Source organism: Alligator mississippiensis, chromosome 10, assembly GCF_030867095.1.
Source record: "Alligator mississippiensis isolate rAllMis1 chromosome 10, rAllMis1, whole genome shotgun sequence".
NCBI lineage: Eukaryota > Metazoa > Chordata > Crocodylia > Alligatoridae > Alligator > Alligator mississippiensis.
Genome location: NC_081833.1, coordinates 10,578,996 through 10,597,448, shown reverse-complemented (window position 1 = coordinate 10,597,448; position 18,453 = coordinate 10,578,996). Strand labels below are relative to the sequence as shown.

At 39.4% G+C, this 18,453-nt stretch overlaps 1 protein-coding gene across 8 annotated transcripts in view; it reads right to left on the bottom strand.

The window, feature by feature from the left end:
* Positions 1-18,453, bottom strand: part of SFSWAP (splicing factor SWAP) — a 97,573-nt gene that overhangs the window by 8,858 nt on the left and 70,262 nt on the right. For 4 of the 8 annotated variants that reach the window (XM_014598471.3, XM_019486656.2, XM_059713438.1 and 1 more), the window contains 3 exons: positions 11,651-11,916; positions 3,082-3,237; positions 1,721-1,846 (listed from right to left, as the gene is read on the bottom strand). In XM_014598471.3, coding sequence (XP_014453957.2) covers positions 1,721-1,846; positions 3,082-3,237; positions 11,651-11,916 — 548 coding nt within the window. Of the gene's footprint in view, positions 1-1,720; positions 1,847-3,081; positions 3,238-10,863; positions 11,312-11,650; positions 11,917-18,453 lie in introns of those variants that run through there. The other 4 variants (XM_019486658.2, XM_019486659.2, XM_019486657.2 and 1 more) reach the window with 3 other exon arrangements.

Below are 18,453 nucleotides of genomic sequence, written 5' to 3'. Positions count from 1 at the left end.
TGGGATTTTTTTGTGACATGAGGCCATAAATATGAAAAACTAAGGAGCCAGTACCCATGCCTACAATGCAGAGGATGAAGAAAGTTAATAGCATGGATTCCATAGGCTTTTTAATTCTTGATACATAGGAAGAGTACAAGGCAGACAGCACTCCTCAAACTAGATGCACAGCTGCCAAACAACAATAAAGAAAAGAAAAAGGTGGGTTTTTTTTAAATTTTAATCAGCAGTGAATAGTACAGGATGGTACTTCATTTAACTAGCCATAGGCAACAAGGAAAACACTATACTACTTTTTCAATACACAAGAGCAGATTTAGGGCTAAATCTTTAGAAAGAAGCAGGTAAACCTGTTGCATGTACAGTTTTATTGAAGTTACCCCATTACATGCATGCCAACCTGGCTTTTTATCCACCCAGGCAGGTGTGCACACCTAAACTGACTGGAGGTTGCAAAATCATATTAGCAAAGTGAAATTAAAGATACAAAAAGTGTGGCCACCTAACAGCTATTAAATTTTGCAAACGTGCTCTTCCACAGAGCTCTCAGCAACTTCAAATGAACTTTGTTTTTATGTGGTCTATGTGATTAAAGGCTCTTACAGACAGAAAACATCTTGTTACAACAGAATATGCATGGTATACACGCTTGTACATAAAAGACAGAGAAAGTGAACTGTGTTCCAGAACAAAATCCTTTAAAAAGAGCTTTACTACCTGTTGGATTGCTGGGATAAAAAATAAAAGATCAATCAGTTCTTCATTACTGAACAGGCAATCATGAACTCAGGTTAATATAAACATAGTATATTTAAGCTTAGTAAATGTACATTAGCATAAAAATAAATGGCTTACAACCTAGGCCCTTTTAAAAATTTATGACATATTTAAATTAAAAAAATACTGTCATGCATTTTGAAAAGGGCCTAGATTGCAAGTCATTTATTTTTATGCTAATGCATATTTACTAAGCTTAAATATGCTATGTTTACATAGTATCAGGATATTTTTACAATAGTAAAAAAAAAAGCATCTGAGAAAAACAGGAAGAGAGCACTTACGTCTCCCAGCATTCACACAGGAACAGAAATCCATATGCCTGCTACATAAGAACCATAAGCAGGATGAGTCGTAGTGCTGTATAAGGCTAGAAGACCCAAGGGGGAGGGGTGTGCAACCCCCCCGCACTGATCATGTCACCGGTTATGATCCAGTTATACACTCAGTTATTTTACTGCAAATGGAGTGTTTCCTAATTTATATTTCATTTACTTGCTCCACGAACCCATCGTGACTGGACAGCTTTCAAATACCAGCGTGGCTCTGCATTTTCCTTACACAATATCACTGTGCACCAGTGCAGGGAGGGAAGCCTACACAGGAAGAGTATGGTAGACCATACAGCACCAAACTGCTTCCGCTATTTGCCAGAAAAAAAGACACAGCCAAATGGCTCGGCCTAGGGAGAGATCAGAATATTCACATTTGCTGCACAGCATGCTAACTGTAAAATAACCTTTGATCACAGGTACATCCCAACTGCATGTATCCTCCAAAGTTTATTCCAGAGATCTGCACAAGCACTTGTCCTGTACAGGAAGTGCCAGTGCTTCTAATGAAAAATTCTCCGGTGTGCCTGTACTTTGGCATTCAAGGTTGAAAAGAAGCCTCAACATAACTAGTGCACAAGTGTAATCTTCTTTGCCACTGGTGCCCATACCTGGACCGTGTGCGTTTCCTACTGTTTCCAGGACTGTTACTAATGCGATAAGCAGTTGGGACACTCCTTTCCTCTCTTCGCCGTTCTGGGGAGTGGGCCCGTCTCCTGGGTGACCTTGACCGTGACCTGGGCAGAAAAATATAAATGTAAGTTTTATTATTACTTACTTTTTATTCCTGTTGTTTCATTACTTTCATTTCAGTGGAAACCTGTTGTCACCAAACCCCACTATGGTGCCATTACAATGCCTACTTGATTTTCATATTAACACATCACATTTCTAGTCTCTAAGACTTGCCAGTGTCGTGAGTTTGTCACCCATTCAGGATAGATCGATTTGCTTTTAACTGCCCAAAAGAGAAGCAGTTTTCTTTGGTATCATGTGCTAAGGGCAACGTAGGCATTAGCAGTTGAGGTGTGATCATAGTGCAAACAGTTACCTCTCATGGGAGACAGAGTTTGCCAGCGCTGCTATGCGCAAGTCCATTTTGGCTTAAAGCCTAGAATCTCCACGTCAGCCCTGACCTTGTCTTTCCAAATCAGCAGCGCTGTTGTGTTGCCGCATCATGGAGACATACAATTTGTGTTCAATTTATCATTTCATTTTGAAATATGCACGTTTCCTCAGATACTGACAAGTCCAGGAAATTCTGTCCCTCATGAAGCAGGGTTAATCCTAAATGTATCCAGCACTTTCACCAGTGCAAGTGACTAACAACCCATGACCAGCACCTGTTTGACACTAGCACTTTCAACTTGAAATGTCTGCCCTACAAAGAGAGAAAGACAGAGCATGCCTAGTTAAGATCAGAGATCAACTGAAGAGCTCACTCGAATGTTAATGATTGTACAAATGTATGTAGAAATAAAACCTGAGCATTTTTAAGAAGAAATGCATGCAATATAAAAAAAAAAAAAACTCCCTGGGGGTGGGGAACCCCTCTTTGAACAAATACCTCAGCAGCAGTTAATTCTGTTGCCATTAAGATACAAAGGCCTAATCATTTTGCTTCAAAATTTTAATTTATTTACTCATGATATTTTATTCCACGTACTTTGAGCATCCTTTTTCCTTCAGAAACACCCAATTTTTGCAATGAACAAGACTTCTGTAAATCATTCTGTTGAATCACACTTCATACGTATACACATACACACGCATCCATGCGCGCACATACATGAGCCATTTCTCGTAACCCTATTACAATAAAAGACCTACTGAAATGAGAATCAGTTAAGTACTGTATTGCAATTTAACTGTGCTTTTTCACTTAGAAATCTGATCTTTACCAGGCCTTTCAGAAGGATTATAAAAAAGAAAAAACACAACAGATTATAAAAGTTTCGGGTCAGTCAGACACCTTGACATTTTACCAGGATTTCCCTCAAAAGAGCTCCAGCAGTCAAATCTTTTCGTTGTCGAAGCTGCCTGATAATTTTCTCGCTCTGTTGCTGCTGCCATTGATGAGCTGCTCAGACTCGGTTCCATGCTCAGTGTCCCTGTGGATGCTGTGAGTCTGTGATATGGAGGCACACACTTCACATTCAGAATAAAATGGGCTAGTTTTGGTATTAACTAGAATCCTGAAAAGGCTCAGTCCCTTAACCAAAAGCTGAACCTTAGTGAAAGCATGCTTACATGGCCCAGCCTAAAAAAGAGTCCAAACAATCAGAAAGAAAAAGGCATTAGCTAAATTTTTATGAATTTGATACGATTGTTTTGGTTCTAAAACATTTTTCAAATCACTTAAACTTGAAAAGACTCAGCCATTAGTCTTTAACTGATTTGAAGTGCCTTAGCTGTCTCCTTGCAAAACATGAAATCATTATTTTAACTAGATTGCATGAGATATTCCGAAAACACTGTACTCCTTTAAATAAAGTTAATAGCATTCATGTTGTTTAACAGAGTCTTTAACGTTCCATATATTATAAAGCTTGCTGCATCATTCACGTTACATTAAAGGAAGTGGAAGGATATGGATAGATACTGCCTCTACAATGAATGAATGGGTTTTGGAGTAACAGGAAATAGATACTCTTACAAGCAAGGGGTTGCTATTTTGAGGTCTTAGCCGATTTCCTGAAATTGAGACAGTAAAAATTATACGGTTACCTATTCTATTCAGCTTAGTCTAAACTAACCCTTTAGTGAAGCTTCCTTCTCCTAATTACTACTCATGTTCATTAATTGGATAAGCAAAGTAGGTGGTGAAGCAGTAATCTATTACTAATGTAAAGCAGGAAGCTGATTAACACCAAATTGGGGATTTAGAGTTTCCATCCTATTCATGTTCAAAATATACATTTAAAATTTGATCTGTCTGGATAAAAGAAAACATTTGCTTTGTAACGAGGCGTCTTGCAGTCCCTTTTCTCCTCCCATGCACACACTCTGAGCATTAGCCTAGATCCTGTGCTTCCAAGATCTATTTTACAGAAATATAGATTTACTCTCATATTAATACAGTCGTTATTTACATTTACTGGTCACCAACTGTGAAATTTGAAACTTCTCAGCCAGAACATCATGCGTAAAACTTCAATGCCTGACACTACATGCTACTAAACAGAGCACCACTATCAGATACAATTTACGTCAAATTTGTTATGGTGCTTTGAAGTTTAGTGGGGAAAAAAGGCACCGATCAAGTGTTGACAACAGTTTAAGAAGAGGGTTCAGAATTTGTGCACTTCTAAGGCAGAGCCAAAATTCACCCATATCTTTGTCTTAAGACTTTAACCTGAGAACCTGAGGCATCACCTGTTTAGATCTAAAACCTCCACAGAAAGCAGTGCTCTAACACTATTATGGTATTCTGCATGGTCTATGGCTTTCTGAGATTTTTGCTTAGCTTTAGATTCATCTTCTCCATCTGGAATCAAAACCTTTCTATATCAAGGGCTTTTGGGGACTGATTTAGGAATACACATTTGAGAACTGTAACAAAAGGAACAAGGAGTTATGCAGAGAACTCACGGTTAACACATCAAGACTGTAATAAAATTGATACAGCTGGGTTCCTGCACATCCCTACAATTTGTATTCATTTCTGAGGAAAAGACAGCTTCAATCATACTTTCAAGCAACATAGCTAAATATACTCTGCCTGTTCTGAAATTGATAGTATTCAAACAGAACAAATTATACAGCTCAACCTGTAATGTACTCAAATACATTACAAAGTGAATTTCTTAAAAATTAAGCCTTATTAAAATGGTGCACCATGTAAATATACAAAGCTGTGCCTATAAAATGCTAAGTGTAACAAAAATATACTGCACTCTTTTATACCAACCTACTCTCTGCAATTACAATCTGCTGCACTTCTAAAATAGAACTTCACTTCTCACTTAGATTTTAAAACCTACATGAATCTTCAAAATCAACCGTTTGTCAGACAAATTTGTCCCTTGCACATAAAACAACCAAACCAAAGATCTTATACGAACTTTTCAGAGCATCTTAAACTTGCACGCAACTTCACTCCCCTCACTTGACCCTAAACTACAGTTCTTATGCTACAAAATTACCCTTTGAGAAACTGTTATACCCAATGTACTTTTACAGTTATACAGTCAATAACTACCGAGAGTGCATGATTCACACATCAAATGGAAACTCAAGTAATGCTCATTCAGAGATCCCTACACATTTTGGATTCTACCACAAAAATGAAAGTTTTCCAAATGATATAGAACATGTGCCAGTAGGTCATTATTAGTTTTTACATTTCAGAAGGCATAACTCCTTAATGACCAATTACAACATATCCTTATCAGAAGTTTTGAAAGGAGTGCGGCTGCTCTTTTGGCTGTCACAATTAATTTAAAATACCACTAGTTTAAACAGCTTTAGGCCCTAGACACAAATCTCTACTGTGTAGATATATCAAGTCTAATGAGCTATTCAGTTAGAAAGCTGTGAAAGTTTGGTAATTGTGAAAAACAGCACACATTAGTGATACATAGTGGCTTAGTTACCAGAATCATTATTCATACTTTTTAAAGATGTTAAATCAGAAGTTTCTCTCTCCATAGTAACTATACTTCTAATCTGTTCCAAATGCCAGCTAATTATTGATGATTGCTCAACAGGGAGGAGATCTGAAGGTTAGTTTTTAAGTTAGCACAAAACAAAACAAGGTAACAAAAGTATAAAACATTCCTATTAAGTGCTCACTTGAGACATGTACAAATAAAGCAGTTCTTCAAGGTGGTGATATTAGACACTAGTACTGAATTATGTAAGCTCTAAGCAATACATGATGTCCTTTTCTTCATGTCACTGCACAAAGTTGAACATCACAAATCAAGCTTTACAAGTAGTTTAGAACATAATGCAAGAAGGAAACACTATACCTCTATTACACAAATATATCAGCAGCAGTATGCTTCGTTGACACGTGTGGGTGAACAAGACAGAAGAAAGATGTGCAGGGAGCCACAGCTGCTCTGTGACAATGCAACACAATGCACTAAGCGGTACTAATGCAAAAGAGCCTGACTTACCTACCAATTCAACTGCGCAGGTGTTTTATTTGCTTTTAGGTCTCAGACTGTAAGTTATTTCAAGTGAGAATTTTTTTCTCAGTTGACATTAATACTGAACATTTCCCGACATCATTTTGGCATTGTAAGTGTTTCTATAGACTGCAAGGAAACCATTTGGCCACAGACATGACATTATAATATTGTCTTGAGACTTTTAGCTACATTCTCCTAATAGCACATTAGACCATCTTTATCGGCTTGCACTGATATCGGTTTTCTACTATAGAACTGCAGTCATACCGCCTCTCAGCACAACTAGTTAGCCTAAGCACTACGCTGTGTGGATTTAGCTACACTACTGCGAATTCAAGTAATAGCAAGCAGAGTGACACGCTGTGTCTCAGCACAGCAAGTCAGAGGTCTAGGCATGGCTTTAGCTTTATTTCTAAAATCACTGGCTTCCCAATGCGCTGGGATTGTCACATCTGTAACTATAAACATAATTATGGTCAAACTTGTTTCTCAACACTGCAAAATCATTCATGCAAGCCCACCAAGATGCAGTTATGCAAATCATTTAAGAGGAGGTTTATATAAAAGTACAAAGAAAGATCTGTAGTAATTTTAAGAACATTTATTTTTTTCTGAACATTTTTAAATAAAGCAGCAATGCTGACAAATGATTCTCGTCTCCTAATGCATACTTTATAGCCTAATGCTTGGCAAAGACTGGAGGCAGAAGGGTATTTTTGGATGGGAGAGGAAGTTGTTTTATTTTTCAATGTACAAACTGTTAAATGCTCCACACAACTAGATATGGTACCGCCCTCTGTCCAACTGAACAAGCCTGAAAAACAAGGCACCTGGCCTAAAATGACAAGAGAAGCAGCCAGTGCCCTGTTCACAGTTGTCCTGATGCGTTCTGAACTGTCTCCACAAGTTCTAATTTTAGATTTTCATTGCTTTCATATGTCAAAGCTGACTGCAAGTTTTGTATGTTTTCTATGTATATTCATGTGTGGCTGCACAAAACCACTGAGAACAGTGACAAAGTCATTCGCCTAATTATGCAGAGGTCTCCAAACAAGTGGTAAAGCCATGAGAATTAATCCGATGATCCCAGGCAGCTATTTGGGAGAGCTGATTTTTGGTGTTGGTTTTAGTACACACACCAGAAATCTTACTACCATGAATTAAACTATACAAACTTTTGGTGAAGGGTATCAACTTTAGCAAACTTTTGCACATTAGTTCAGATGTAGAATACCTTCCCCCTGGCATGAAGTTTGAGAGCAGCCCTATGGAGCTGTAAGATAAAGTATCCACAACTTGCAAAAGTCTCACTCATTATAGGCATCTAGCAAACTTTTCTAGAGAAAATCCATAGATGCTTGAAGAAGGGTGGCAAAATTGCCCTGAATGTTTACTTTTCAAGCAGATGAAGGGATCAGAACGCAAGAAAAAGCCTCCCTGTGTTATGTATTATAAAGGCAATTTATTGACTGCCTCCCATTTTAAACATTTACCCTAGGATATATTTCTTTGCATGTATGAAATGCAACACACTATAAATTATATCAGTGTTATATGTAGGCTTCGCCTGTAAATGAAAAGTAGGTAACATTCCTCAAATGCAAGTGACAGGCAGAAATAATGACTCAACCTACAATAAGGGTGTTTTTCCTCCCCTCAAGGTGTGTTCTTTACGTAGATCAATTTTTGGTTCATACACAAGCCACACAAACTACAATGATTTTGGTCAGCAGCAGCTACTGGGGCCCCTGTACCCTTCAGTGCCCCCTGTCCCCACTCCAAAGGACACGAAGGGCAACAGAATGGCTCTGCCAATAGAGAATCCTATATGAGGTGTCATACCTGTGTGCCAAACCTGGAGTCCAACCTGAAGGCATGTACAAGGACATGTTGATTGGTAAGTGAGAGATCTGAATTCTGTGTTACTGCTCCACCTCTCTCAGGTATATGGCGTGTTACCTAAACAGGTAACTGAAAAGGCCATAAGCCTTAACACAGCTAGGGGGGATCTTCCTGGATAACTTCCAAAAATCAACTTCTATACTACCCATGACCCATTTGGATAACCTTCAAAGATTCAAGTTGCCCTTAGACTGTTGACAAACACAAGAAAATGTGGAGGTGTTTCATCAAAAAAGACACTGCAATCAATACACCAAGGTCAGAAAACAGTGCTGGGGGATGAAGAGATTGATTTATGTGGATCTGAAGACCACATGGGGCCAGAACTTAAAAGTTTTGTGCAAAGGGCAATCCCGGTTTAGTAAAAGTAAACTACAGACTGAATAACTGGAATCTTCCCTACTTTCCCAGCCAACACAATGTGGCTACTAGGAGAGGTGGCTTCCCCAACTCATCCCTTAAAGGAGGTAGACCCTGCAAAAAGCTCAGTTGGGGGCTACTATTGCCAGATGAAGTCACAGCAGCTGACATTGGTGCTATGAGGGAAGAAAGCTGGTTCCCATGTACAGAATGAAAACTTTTTCCATTTAGTTCTATGGGTCTAGTTAAAAAAAAAAAGCCTCTCTGCAGGATGAAGTCCGACAGCTGCAAGGACACTGTGGTCCTGGGAGATTAATGGGATCTCTCACCATTGTCCTTGGAGACTACCTAGAATAGGTAAAGTGATTAGGGACTGTACTAATAGACTTGCCAGGTGCGACTACCAGAATTACCTGGTCCAGTCTAGAGCAGCTTTGTGTCCTGCCTAATTTTCCACAGGACTATCAGTAGGTCAGGGACGGATGGAAGGGTATGAATTCATCCCTGTGGCCGTGGAATGAGGAAGTCATCCATCAGGGAGCCTGCACTCACGCCGTTTTCTGGAACACTTGTGGTTTGTTATAAATTCATCTTTTAGAGAATCCCCACTTGCAAAAGACGCTCTGAAGAACCAAGTCCTTAAGGCGGCACTCCTTGCTCACAGAAAAAAAAAATCTATGCTGATGTAGTCTGATGGGCTGCTGTAAAAATAAAGTGGATAAAGAACTGCTGGCACTATCTAGTCCAGAATGCACTGTTCACTCCCTTGCATACTGAAATAGATAACAGTATGGTATTCTCTACTATGAATTGCTGATCCCTTAAAAACAGGTTAAAAAAACCTTGAATACCTGGTAAATTGTCCTGGGTCTGTTTATTTATATGCAGGCTTGTGTCCTGAGAAGACTACAACTCATGAATTTTCAGCTGATTAGGATGATCCAACCCTGAACTAAGGGGTCTTGCTACCATCTCTTTGGAGGCGAGGTCTGGAAAAGGAAATTGTTGCACAACTGAAGTGAAATACATATGCTGATCTCAACCACCTTTCCATGAATTAAAGGTGAAGTCTGGTGCATTGCGATTCCTAGGACATGTGTCACTTCACTACATATTCTTATTGGTATTCTTGGATGGGCTTGCAGTTGATTGACAAGATCCACTTTGGTCTGAAAACTTCAGGGGGAAAGATCTGGAGTCTAATACAAATAAGCTCTATGGTTTGGCTAGAGTTCACAAAGATTGCTTCTTGGTCTTTGCTGTAGGATTTGTACAAGTTTCCTCGAGTTTCTATTGACGGAAACTCTAGTATCAGGCCCACCACGACTGCTTGGCACTGCTTATTCCTTCAGTGAAAAAACAGGTTGGTATTTAGGCCTCAGGTATATCTGTGGTCTGTAGCAATGTGTTATGTACTATCACTGTTCAGAGGACCGTAAGACATGACATTTTCAAGTACTCTGTACTGCAGTTAGTACCAAGGAGCAAATGCAAGAGGCAGCATTGTCCCTAGCCTTAAAAAGTACTATGAACTGCCTTAAGAGATTCATTTTAGAAGTACCAGCCAGGGCCTATCTCTGAGCCAAGAGCAAGTCATGATGACGAATAGGCTTCTTGGTAGCTGCTGATGGCTCAACAAGGTGCTGAGGGAGATGGACAGATTTGCGTGCTGAGGTTTCTCTGAACAATTCCCAGAGCCTGAGGAAATCTGCAATCATTTTGGCAGCAGGAAAGCTTCAGCATCACTGCTTTCCCCCTCCAGGTAAGCTTTGAGAAGAAATGGCACGTAGAACATTTTGGAATGCACCCTTCCAAGAGTGCCAACCATCGATTAGACCCATGAGTGATGCATCTTAATTCCTGATGACTTAGTCTCTGCTACAGGAATAGTACACTTACACAGAGGAGAGAGTGTTTTCTAGCAAAAAAACTTAATTTAAGTGACCTAGAGACCTATGATATTTTAAATATATGTATGCCAACAGACAAAGAAAACTAAGCACACTACTACTAACATTAAACAGCGTTAAATTACACAGTGGACAAGAGAAGCAGGGACTGACAGGGGGGGCCTGCTCTGCTGCTTAGGTAGGATTAAGATGGTGCAAACATGGCCCTGCTGGACACCAAATCTGAATACATACAGGGGGCACAGACACCCCAAGAACAGAATCTGTCATCTAGTACTCAAAGAACTCAAGGTTTGGGGGCTTCTTTCCTAGCAAGAAACCCAACTCTCCTTTCCCCCTTTGCAATCGTGCAACAACCCTGAGCTGACCGTATCAAATGATCATTGGGTAATAAACAGAAAAGTATCTGTACTTTTAACTGACTTCAATGAATTAAGGTACCAATTCTCCTAAAGGCTTTGACCTTTAATCAATTTTATAGCATTAATGTTAACATAATTAAATAACTATGTATTTATAATTAAATTCGAGTCAACTGATTTCCACTTATGCTTCTTCTGTGTGTCCCACTCCTCAAACCCTCATCACATGGTCTCCTATATCTTTCTAATTCAGTTCTCTGCTCCAGTTCTTTCCCATCTGTTGCTTATCAACAATGCCCTGTCACTTAAGTTCCTGATCTCCATCTCTATCCCACTACCAGCGCCAGGTCTGACTGGCAGCTCCTCTGCTTGCAGTTTGTCCTGTCGGTGCCTCTTGGTCACCAAGGACAGCTTGTATTTCTTCTTCCTATGTAGCAGCAACCAAAACAGTGGTGACTGTGTGGATTCCTCTGATTCCAGCTGCTTTTTCAGGTGTTCTTGCTCTCCTTTGGAATGAAGACTTAGGCCACCTGTAGAAGTAGCGGGAAACAAGGTGGAGCCATGCTAGCTGGTTACATTTCTGCAGAGCTCTGGCAAGCAGTTCACTGACCAGCTGAAGCATCACTTAATGCATTCGCTCTCCCATTATGTAATTAGTAGCTTCAACATTTATCAAATATTTAAACGTTATCTTTCAGAAGACATTCTTCATATCTGATTCGATACATTTACTGAGAGTCTTCCAGTTTGCTCATCTCCCTTGGGCAGATGGCCATTTTCCTTGCAATGTGCATAATTAGGTGCAGAAGAGAAATTAAAATGTTAACTCAAATAGAATGGTAAAGAATATGTTTGGCTTCCAAACCCACCTTGAGTGCCTCACAGTTCTATAGGCAGTGGGAAGTGAATGCTTTGCTTTTGAATGTGATCCCGATCTAGATTTAGATGACGAATGATACTTGGAAGGTGATCGGGATCTTGTCCGAGATCTTTTCTTGTGTTTCTTTTTCTTCTTTTCCTTTTCATCATCTCTAGGAGGTTCTTTGCTTCTGCTTGAAGGCCTTTCCGACTGTTTAACTTCTAAAGTGGGCAAAGTTCTGATGGTCGTTAAGGGACATGGTATGTTACTGATGCCCTGAAATGAGAGATAAAAACTGCCTGTTAATATGTCCTTCAATTTCCAAAGAAACATGCTAATGTGAGACAAGTCAATCAGAGATTTTTAGGTATGTGATCAGTAGAGCAGTTCAGTAAGCAAACAGAAAGCTAGTTTGAATCCTGGGCTGCTGCTTCCTTGCAGCATAGCCTTGGGAACGTCACTTAGGACGTGTCTAGACTGCAAGCTTACTATGCCAGTAGCATGCTCACACTCGCCGTATGGCTCATGCACACCGTATGGCTCAAACCCCCAACTGCAAGCAACGTGACTGTATTTGCATGGTATGTGCTACAGGGAAGCAAATATGGCTGCACCGTTCTAGTTTGGAGAGTAACATATGTAGAGCAGTACGACACATTTAAGCATGTGGGGTAAACGTGTACAGCTCCCCTAGGTAACGGTCTTCCTATATGCACTTTACAGGTCTTTGGGGGAATGCGGGAGGAATGCGACAGCTAGCCAAATAATCAACCCACATTACTTATATCCTTTGATTTCAAAACCTTCACAAAAAAGTGCAAGTGTTTCTGCTGAGCTGTATAGCCCCCAGAGCAGTGATTAGGACATATACAGGAATCTGGGACTGTGGTAGCACCATTTTTTATAAGATTTTTGGCTATAAAAGATTAATAACGGTTCTAAAGAAATACGTTGTATCACACAGGATTTCTCCTGAGTTTATCCTTCTAGGTTGAAAGGATAGACTTGACATGTTTACTTTGGAAAAAAAGCAATCCCCATAGACACTGACATTCAAAGTTCACTGTTATTGCAACAAGGTAAATTTCACCCAGCACTGGACTACTTTGCCTGCAACTTCCCCCAAAATAACAGTGCAATGAAACAGCTGATACAAATCATTTCCCCGTTTGTAAAGTAAATATTTTGTATGCAAAGAGATGCAAGCCCACACAACTGCCTCTTACCTTAAGGACTGAAAGGGTCATTGCTCATTTCATGCTAAATGAATAATATGTGACTACAGTCAATTAAACACAGCATACCCCAAGAAATTTTCCATTCATCATTTTGTGCCTCAGAGAATTCTGCTGAACGCCTTGCTAAGAACAATGCAAGTCAGGCACTGTAGGTTTGCTTTTTTTGTTTTCTGTTTCCTTTCTCCAAGTTCTGTCGCTCCCCAAAATGCCATTTCAAGGCTACTGCAGAAATCAGTTTCATCCCGCCATAATTTTCCCTCTGCCTGGCCTGACACTTCCACCAACTGATGTTTGGTGTGACTAGAATAGGAACAAATACACTAAATCCTGGAATAAACAAATTACAAACTGGCGATCTTTTTGCTCTCTCCTCCTTGCTCTTCTCTTGTCAAGGCAGCGCAGCACAACGTAACAGCCTTTGGGTAACTAAATTCTGCTTTGTTTCATGCATTATGAAATCATGTTTCCTTTCTGAGTTTGAATTGATAATGGCTATTTTATTACAATATTTACAAAAGACATTGCCACAGACTCTACTATGGTAGTTTGCTTCAAGGACCATAAAGATTTTACAACACTGTCATTTGAGTTAAATGCGACTGCCCCTCTTATTTCATGAAGATTGGTTTACTAGGGGTCCATTTCAAATCTTTACAGTGAACGAGTTATTTAGAGGCTTCACGTCAGATCCCTAGGATTTCCCAACGGTCTCCTGAAGCCTATTTTTGCTTCCCCAAGTGCGGTACTCCCAGTTTTCTTTTCAAGTATTACTAAATTTAGACTAGACAGATGAGAACAAAGTACTAACTTGTTCAAAGCAGGTGAATATTGTGAGAACAGAGTGTAGAGGCAAGACAGACCCTAAAAACTTCAACAGATTGTCAGATTATGCAGGCAGCTTTTTGGGTGTATAAGCAGCTCTACTGGATAAAAATCCTAAAAAGACTGAATTACGTTGAGGGCATCTGGCATAAATAACCGGTATGCTGATGACAGACTCGTGTGGATTGTTTTTAATAGTGACACTGCCCCCCAAGCAGCCTGAAATCATTTAAAGCAAGGCACGAGGGATGCAGGGGAAGAGAAAATGATGCAATGAGAAGCAGTCCAGCATTTTCATGTTCGGGATAATCCAAGAAGCAACGTGCCCCTCCCCTCCATTAAATGTAACCAACCCTGATGTGGAACAAACAACGCAAGCTGGATACCCGAGTAGTGGTGTGGGAGGATGGGGGGGTTGGTTTTATCATTCACCTGAACAAATTAAAGCTTTAAAGCCACGTACTGGAAACACAGAGGCCAAATCAATATAAATTGCATACTTAGATCCTCCGTCAACTTTAAATGAAACTTTTACTTCCTCTGGTCTCTTCGCCTTTTAGCGATGAATGACCCATTTGAATAACCAGTTTGGTGTTCAATGCAGCCTTAACTCAAAAAAAACCCACTATAAAAGACTACAAAGCTCAAGCAAATAAGCAGTCTTCGCAGCAGATGCTGTACGCATCGAACTTGTGAGAAGAAAAATCATTTCAGTAGTACTTTTCGTGAAAACAAACCAACAAAGGCATTAAGATTACTTCTGTTTAATTGGAGTGGATCAGAAAAACATTTACCTGTATCTCGAAGAATATGAAACCACGTGGAAATAAAAACTGAAAACTTCAACTGACGACATGAGATTTATAATACTCTTGAGACTGGATGCAAGCACATGCTAATTGTTTATTGACTAAATTATTGTAATTTAGTTAGTATTTTCAACAGCAACCACCAACCAAAAAAACGTACGAAGAGCTGGATGCGTTATAAATAGGTTGAAACGGCTCATGCTTCCATGGTTACATATATATAATTATTCTAATAATCTCTTTTGCACTTTTCCATACAAAGGCAAATCTTTTCTATGTTCCTGAACAGTTGAATCTTCCTTTGATCTGAAAATCCCTGTATTAATTAGGATTCAGCAGAGTAGAGAATGTCACAATTATGCAGACTAGATCTGTAATTTCCATTACAATAATTTTTATGCTCTGGAACTGCTCCAGATCCCCTAGATTCTCTCCCTCCCATCGTTGCACCTTAGTTCCAGCTGCCCGAGGCTTGTACCTAAGCACTCCGAGGTTGAAACACAATAAGCAGTGGTGTTTTATAAGCTGTGGGAAGGGATGGTACTTGCTATCTGCATTAAACAAATCCAGCTGATTCCCCCAATGCAGCAGGTGAAAGTTACTGTTCTGGCAGTCAAATCTGCACTAAAGAAAAGACTAGCCAGCAAGAAGGGGGTTAAAATGAAAAGATACTGAATACTTTTCCAGAGCAAAAAATTAAACAGAACCATTCGCTGGGACAAGAGCACCCGTCTTCATTTTCCCAGCTGATTAGGCACTGTCTTGCATTGCGATTACTGACATTACATGTACTCCCAAGTAGCCAGGGACAAGAATTTCAAGAATGACTATGATGTTGGATTCCCCATGTTCTGAGTGTTTAACAAGACAAATCTTAAATGGCTCCCATTTTAATGGGCAAGGAAGCCTCCTTAAGCTCTCTCAAGCTATGTGAACTGAAGTATACAAAACCAGGGTTTGGTTAAAAACCAAACCAAACAAAAAACCTCAGACATTTTGCCCCGAATTGCTAACTTATAGTTGAGAGTCAATTTTGTAATATTTAATGGCCTGCTTTATACATTTCTTGTGCTAGAAATAAACTGGCCCTGAAAAATCTTTGGGAAAAGTGAATGGCAACTGGAAAAAGTTAAAGAAATCTAGAAAGGCAAGATGTTAAAATGGGTCAGTAGCTCTTTACTTAGGGGTACGACACTACTTATACTTACTACACAACTCTGAATTAATAGAAAGGCAACTACAAAACTACGCCTCTCACACACACAATTAAACATCTACCTCCTTAAAGGACCTGCTTCATCTTTATGCTACCAAGCAGAGCAAATACCATTACTATGCAGTTTTACTGAAATAATAAAAAAGGCATTTATCTTGCCTGTCTTTACAAGACAGATCTCCTGATCTCAGAATAATGGGCTGTTCCTCACTTCCATCTGTGTTCTCAAGGTACATTACAATTCTCACTACTGCAATACACCTTACAAAGGCCTTTTTGGAGGACTGTATCAATATTATAAACAGGAGCTAAACAAAAGCACTGACACCAAGATGTAAAACATCCAAGAAGGGGATTGGAATTAAGGAGGACTTGGAAGAAAATCATCAAAGCATGTCATTATTCCAGGATGCCTTATCATTAGGCTAATTTAAATGAATGTATCCTGCCATAGGACCCTTTTATACTCTTTGTGTTAACACCCCCAACATACAGAGAGAGGTCGTGGGGCTTTTGACTGCTGAAATTAACCCTAGGATTTGGTCTGTTAACCTTCGATCGCAGAAAGGCTGTGATACCTCCTAATCCTTTGAGGACTACATTCCTTATGCAAGCAGAAACGTAACTTTTTAAATTGCTGGGTTTATCTCTGATCAGGAATATTTTAATGGTTTGAGACAGGCACCCTTTCACTAAGCAATCTATTAGGAAAACCAACACGCTTCACATAATGAAAATGTGGGAGCTGTTTGGCATGGGCATGCAAGGCACTGGCATGCAGGCAAAAAGGCTCCAAATCAAATACCCCTTTGAGCAAAAAGAAGTTTGATGCAGAATTTCAATTTGACAAAAGCTATAGAAAAAACAGAAAACATAGCCTGAGAACACCCACAAATCCCAACACCTGGGCCAAAAGAGCCGCAAAAGTGAAAACAAAGTAACCCCTGACACCTTTCACAGAGACGATGACTCAGATTTGGGTTATCAATTACATTAACGCCGCACTTCATTGCTGAACTATCGTAGGCTGAAGTTCTGCCACTCCACTCATGCTTTTTCACCCCCACTGAAAAATCCTGTCAAATGTTAAAGGACTTTGCAGCTCGAACACTATCTAAAGAAAGGCTGGAAGTCAGAGATTCATCATCAGATTTCTACCGGGCTTTAACCTTTTCAGCAGTTCTCTGCTTTTCAAAGCTAATTCCTGTAGCCCTTCCTGCAGAACCCTTTAAGGTTCTTCATAAGCAAGGGCTGGTTTTTTGTCAGGGAAAAGCCACTGGAGTCAGTGGAGCTGACTTAATGTACCTCAGCCTAGAAGAGGAGGAAAAGATCAGGTTCTACATTATATAATGAATTCTATGCAACAAGTTGCAGCAGACAAAACTCTTGGGCTTGAGGCGATATCTTATTTTAGACCAACTAAACCGTAGCAAAAAAACAAACAAACTTTTTTTGCAAGCTTTCAGGTCCAAACACCCTTTGTCAGGGAGAGGAGAGTTCAAAGATTGTAAAAGTTCTCCTAGGTAGAAAAGAAACTTCATCTTGCACAGGGAAGGCAAAGGATGGTGAGGTTCCCGTGGGTTTCAAAGTCCATTTGTAAAAAAGCTGCTCTGTGAATATGCAGATTAGGCACCTGAGACATCAGATATTGCCACAAACCACAAAGTTTTGTCTGTCTCTGCTTTTTAGGTCAACATGGCTACAAGCTGTAAACCTGTGCAACAACTTGTGCACTCAGTTGAAAATCTGTTGCCAATTTATATTTAATCCATCTTTAAAGCAAGTGCTATTTAAGGTCCCAAGAAATACAAAGAACCATCATCCCAGCCTCTCCCAACTAATGATCTATACAAATGACAAATCTAGAGCAATTTCCCATTTGACAATGTAAAGAATGGCCTGGCTTTTTTTAAATTCTTAAACACAGCTTAACTATTTAAACTAAATTCACAGTTGCAGAAAATATTTTGCATACAAAAAGCTTAAACACAGGTATCCAAACTTCTAATATCTAGGCCTGTGCCAGCAATTTTTAGTGCCTAAAGGGTGTATCTAATTTACATATGGATTCTCGTTAATCACAAATTAATGCACTGAGCCATGATATACTCAATTTGTGCCTTTCCTTGATAGATGAACTCAAACAAGTAAATTGTGCTCGGCAGCAACAAACCTAAAATTTATCAGTTTTGTTCTCACAGCTATTTGCTGAGAATGGGCTGACCAAAGCTGCGTTTCAAGGCTTCACTGGTCACAATTTTTATGCTTTCTTTAAAAGAATTCCTACTAAGTGCAAATGAAAAATCAGAAGTAGAAGTGCCAACTTGCTTGGTGCAATGATGTACTGCCCTACAGACAGTGCTTTTTGCACAGTATGAGAGAGATGCAACTTGATGTGCTTTTACCTTTTATTATTTAATTCCATTTATTATGCAATTATATTTGATTGCATATATATTTCCACATTTGTGAAACTATATACAAATTTTTAAAACTAATACATAAAACCTTTAACCGGAAAAATAAATGCATTTATTAACTTTAATATTTAACAGTCCAGCTTGTCTAAAACACGTATCTGATGGGACTGCTTAAATCACAGCACTGATAAGAAAATTCAGACGTATAAGAACAGTACTGCTAAAAACAAAATATCTATAGCAATCAGAATTTCAGGTGTTAAAGAAACATTTAAGTGTTACTTAAAGTAAACCATGGCCTATATAGC